This window comes from Idiotropiscis lumnitzeri, chromosome 10 (genome assembly GCF_059441095.1).
Source record: "Idiotropiscis lumnitzeri isolate Australia: NSW breed Sydney's pygmy pipehorse chromosome 10, RoL_Ilum_1.0, whole genome shotgun sequence".
Taxonomy (NCBI): Eukaryota; Metazoa; Chordata; class Actinopteri; order Syngnathiformes; family Syngnathidae; genus Idiotropiscis; species Idiotropiscis lumnitzeri.
This window is the reverse complement of record NC_142400.1, coordinates 10,412,489-10,417,704: the sequence shown is the minus strand read 5'-3', so window position 1 is coordinate 10,417,704 and position 5,216 is coordinate 10,412,489. Positions and strand designations below refer to the sequence as shown.

Here is a 5,216-nt window from a genome sequence, read left to right as displayed (position 1 = left end):
GTCACGACTCAGCGACATTGCCGCTCTCTCGAAAACAAACATTTTATTTTATTATTACTAATCAGCACTGATAATAAAATTGGTTTGAGATAGCAGTGAGAGCATATTCCTGGTCAGGTTATACTTACATTAAACATTATGTGAAAACCACTTGTAGTTCATGAATACAAAAGAATCAAATGAAAAACATACTTTCTTGTGCCCCATTTGACGACTATTTTCTCCAGATTTTGGCTCAGGCCTCCCCTTTTGGTACCTTCCACAGTCAGTAAACATTCTTGTTAGGTTGGTGCTCAAGATGAACGCATGAATTCATCGAACGCAATTGTTTCAGAGAATGCATGCCATTTAATTCCGTATTTTCCATTCACATTCAAAATGGATACAGTTAACAAATGAATATTAAATAAACGTAGTCAGTGACAAAATGCATTTTCCCCACATTTATACCAGTGGGACTAAAAAGATAAATACAAAGTAAACATTCAAGTTTCATGTCCACGCTGCTCATTTACGTTAACTACAAAGACACATAACTAAGATGAACAAGTAAAAGTCACTAAATGTTTGGGAAGGGCATGATTATTGATCACTGAGAATTCAGTAGAAGTGGAATTGATAGTTGATAAATAGTAATAAGTCTTCATTCAACAGAGGCAATAATGAGTGGACTAATGAAAACAACCAACAAACAAGGTTCAGACCTAAAGAGGTACAGCATGTCATAATCTATATGACATTAATCTCGTCAAAACATCAGCATAGAAACAGGACCTCAGAACATCCACAGATTCTCCCATTCTACTAAAAATATATTTTTTTAAAAAAGAACAATCAATAAACTGATTGTTCATTTTCTCAAGGTGATTTAGTCAATTGCCCGTCGCTAGTAATTGTTACATTAACACATCTACTGACAGTTCTTTGTAGAACCAAAACGAGGCACAGCATTTTTCATGCTGTTTGGTTTTTGTCATTTTCATGACAAAGTCACTTGTAATGTTCTTGTTTTTATTATGCAACAGTGCATTATTAAAAATAGTAGTCTACTGACATGGCATTCTTCAGGCATAGACTCAAGTCCATGGCAGACAATTACAATGCATTGCCAGGCCAAGCAGCCAGTACGAAAGGAAGTAGCCCAGAATGCTTTTGGTGGTGGGAGAGCACAATTTGATGTGCGGTATCAATGCAATGACGGGATTTTGAGGCGTGTGCTTGCATCCGTTTTTGGCAGGGTTCTTCAGCTGAACGTTGGGCGTTGATGTTTTCCTTCGGTGAAGAAGCGGCTCATTGAGGAGAAGCAGGTGAGCGCTGATCCAGAAGGGCACGGGAGACGAGGAGGCCATGAATCGGGTTAGAACCTGGAAACATACAGGACAAGATTTTTTCAGTCATCTTTTTGAGAAAGGGTTTAACTGGGTGTACTGGGACAAAGTTAACGGCAAGAAAAGGAGTCAGAGAAGGACCCCAACTATAAGCAAGACTATTTTTTAAATTCCACAGAGCAGATGACACTCCCTGTGTGGCCCTTTATGGCCTTTGATATTATATATTAGCATTAACTTGGTGGAAATTATATTGTTTGGTTCAACAATTGACTATTGTTTTGTGTCATTTTTACACTTAATTTCAATTGGGTGTGACAAACAGCTTGTAATAAACGCGCATAGCCTCTGCAGCACCAAGACACACATGCAGTCGTCCCCACTTACAGCACACAGACACTGCAATATCTACAGTATTTTCTACGCATTTTATTTATCACTGGTGTCAGCCGGAAACCTCCTACGTCCAAATTTGGTCAGTTCATATTTCACAAATCCTTACTATTGGCGAGTTCCCTCTGGGCTCTGTTATAGTTTACAAATTATTGAATAGGTTTAATTGTTCAGAATATATTGCTCTCTTTAACAATATGTCATTGGGTCAACAAGGATGAATATTTTTGGGGTGTTCTGAATAGTGGTGGTTCAAATAGATTTACAATATCCTTAAAAAGTCCGCTGTATCACGGGTCAGTCTGGAATGCATCCCCCCTGCGATAAACAGGGGTTGAATCTTTTTTATATTCTCACCTGCACATGCATGCACAAGGTTCCAAACACCAGGAGAACCGTGGAATGCACAACATACACAAAAACCCTGGGGTTTAAAAATCCTGGTAGTGGTTTGTCGAGGCCTTTCTTCGAATGTGCCTCCCAAAGTCCAAGTCTGAAACACAGTTCTGGGTTTGCTTGGAAATAAGCATAAGCTGCCATTACACCCAAAGTTGCCATGGGTAAAGCAAGGAGGAAGTTGGGTATTTGTCTCAGTTCAAAGTAACGGAGGAAGCCCACGTTCCAGTACACATCCTGAATATGGGAATAAATTACGGGGAGAGGTCTCATGCACCAAAGAGGTGGAGGACTATTTTCATCTGCAATACGGTAGCCTTTTTGCTCAGCTAAGGAGACCAGAGCTATTGGGATGCGGTCTATGGAGGCTGTCGGTGTACAAAAAGTTCTATAGCCGTAGTACTGAAAAGTGCAGAAGGGGAGGGCAATGACTGCTGTTCCTAGCAGAGAGGTGAGCAGGAGGCGGACGATGACCCAAATGTAGTAGAAGATCTTCCTTTGGCCGGTTGCAATTGAACGGTATAAACGGATCTGGGAGATGGCATATACACATGGAAGATACAAAAGAAAGCCAATATTAACCAGGCCGTTCGATCGCGCCGCTGAGGCTATACTGAAGGCCAGGCAGGCTCGAAGGATGAACCCCTTTTCCAGAAGGAACAGACCCCCAAATGTGAGTGCGGCAAACAGAGTCTCTGCATAGCCAGCGGTCATGAAAACATTGGCAGGCGTCATGCAGTAAAGGAAGGTGGAAAGCAGGGCGAGGCGCCTGTCCTGCATAACCACCCGACTGAGCGCGTGCAAGGCCACCACGCTCAATAGGAAGAATATGCTGTTCCCAAGAGCGACCGCCACCAGCAAACGGCCTCGCACGCTCAAACAGCTGCCCAAGGGCCACAGCAACATGTCGGCCAGACCGCGCAGGATGATGGGGAAAAGAGGGAAAAAAGCAAAGTTGTGCTCGTAGAGGTATCCTCTCTCAGCGATGAAGAGGAAATGCTCGGCATCCCAGTGGCCGAGACCACCAAATAACCACTCCACGGCGGAGTCCAAGTACAGAGGCTCTTCTGTCCGTGGGGGCCTGAACACATCAGCATCGTGGTCAGGGATGGCAGCGTTCAAGAGAGCCTGATGGAAGAAGTTCAAGTGTTATATAAATGAACCATTAACTACACAGTGAAACAAAACATTCACATTTACGGTAACCAACCCCAACAAGGCTAACTCCCTATCACTTGCAAATAGTAAATATATTTGAGGGAAAAAAAAAAGAACGCCTTGTCCTAAAAATGTTTAGAATATCTCAAAGTATCCATGCATCCATAATCCATAATTATCCTCACAAGGGTCGTGGGCGTGCTTGAGCCGATCTATCCCAGTTTTCTATGGGCAGTGGGCAGGGTACACCCTGAACTGGTTGGCACCCAATCGCAGGGTATCGCAAAATATATTAAAACACATCTTAAAGCAGTTTAAAATAAATCCAAACTCATCTGACAACATACCCCTAAAAATGGGCTAGTAGATTATTCTATTTTGAAAAAGAAAAATACATACGTGGCAATGACTTTGCCTAACTTCCACTAACCCAGATGAGCTCAATCACTTCAACATACTTCCTTTAAGTCACACACATAAAATATTTTGTTGTAGAAATGGCAACAGGTGACCACACAGGCTTATTTACTTTCTGATAGAACTATAACGGAAGAGCATTTAATTGTTCTTCCAGTCACTATAAATCTGTGCCATTGGAATTTTATCATTTTTTATTAGCGCAAATATATATTTTCAAAGGAGATTTTAGAGCTGTGATTTCATAGAAACAATTGATTAGTTGCTCGAAGTTTGGTACACAATTACCATTTAAAACTAATTATTAGGAAAATATACAATTTTAAAAACATTTGACCTCATCTGAGAGTGACCTGGGCCAGGCATCTGTACCTAAATTTTGATTTGATACAATACAATACAACTTTATTTATACAGCGCATTTCACTACAGCTGGAGCTAGAACAAAGCGCTTTCCATATAAATTGGCCCGCCCCGGTGAAAACTGCTTTAAGGTATCCCTCTTTATTTCGCTAGCAAAAATAGTAAAATATGTAAGCTTGTGGCTCATTAAAAACATTCATACAATAGCTTGACTACAAAAGACCAATACTAGTACCTGCAAAAACAACGAGGCAGCTCTGGTGAATGTAGCGAACTCCAACACAGGTCGGTAATCCATCATAGTCAGAAAAAGCTTGTTTTGATGGAACGTATCATTGTCAGGGACTACTGGCACCGGATTGTCAGCATTTCATATTAAAAAAAAAATATAAATACACACGCGAAGGAGTCAGCCTTTATGTCTAACGCCACCTTCGACCCTTACTAAATTCACTTCCGGTGCTAAAAAATATGCCATTCAAACTAAAGTGTTCAGCGATCATAGCGATGGAAACATAGACGTGTATAACGGGCGAGTTGGCAGGTTGTTACGTCACGTCAATATCTCCGCCATATTGGACGTGGCAGCTTCCTCGTAAACTTATATAAATCAACGGACTTAACTTTTCTAAAGTGACATCTAACAAAGTGCCCAAAGTTAATGACAAGTACTCGCCCATTTCCACACTTTAAAATGTTGTGTGACGCTGTCGCTGTGGTGACAAATTTTTCGGCCATCTCCACTTTTCCACACCCAAAAAGGCGGCGTTATACATGTATAATGTGTATGTTCTTTAAAAAGTAGAATACCTTAAGAATAATGATTATTAAGATGTGTTCATGTGTGTATGTATGTTTGTTCGACTGACCTCCGACGCGTAAAACTTTAACCGTTGTGATAACGTCACGAGTAATTCTGTTTTCACACAGCATGTGGCGCTGTGTACTACGCTACTAACCCAAAACAGTCATGAAGATGGATAGCGAGATGCTCTGCTTTGGGTGATGAGATGTTCCTTTCCACGAAGATATTTTCTATTTACTTTCCATATAGATGTTGAGTATGCTTTGGATAATGATATTCTTCTCCGTGGTGCTCTGCACTACCTGAAGCATTGCCCTTTTTTATGCCATCACATGTACCAAGACATGTTTGGTTAT

At 41.0% G+C, this 5,216-nt stretch overlaps 1 protein-coding gene across 1 annotated transcript; it reads right to left on the bottom strand.

Moving 5' to 3' along the window:
• Positions 1-322: 322 nt before the first annotated feature.
• pigv (phosphatidylinositol glycan anchor biosynthesis, class V) lies at positions 323-4,508 on the bottom strand. Its single transcript, XM_088306905.1, has 3 exons — positions 4,291-4,508; positions 2,079-3,245; positions 323-1,364 (listed from the first exon to the last, which is right to left on the bottom strand). The coding sequence occupies exons 1-3, from the start codon at positions 4,354-4,356 to the stop codon at positions 1,077-1,079; spliced, it is 1,521 nt and encodes a 506-aa protein (XP_088163031.1). The 5' UTR covers positions 4,357-4,508; the 3' UTR covers positions 323-1,076.
• Positions 4,509-5,216: the final 708 nt, after the last annotated feature.

What these genes read in the sequence shown, in the direction of transcription:
- pigv (XM_088306905.1), bottom strand. Translation starts at nt 4,356, where the DNA reads ATGATGGATTACCGACCTGTGTTGGAGTTCGCTACATTCACCAGAGCT. An exon ending in CTGCCTCGTTGTTTTTGCAG is followed by an intron (nt 3,246 to 4,290) that starts GTACTAGTATTG and finishes TTCTTCCATCAG; the next exon opens with GCTCTCTTGAACGCTGCCAT. An exon ending in CCTTGTGCATGCATGTGCAG is followed by an intron (nt 1,365 to 2,078) that starts GTGAGAATATAA and finishes GTATGTTTCCAG; the next exon opens with GTTCTAACCCGATTCATGGC.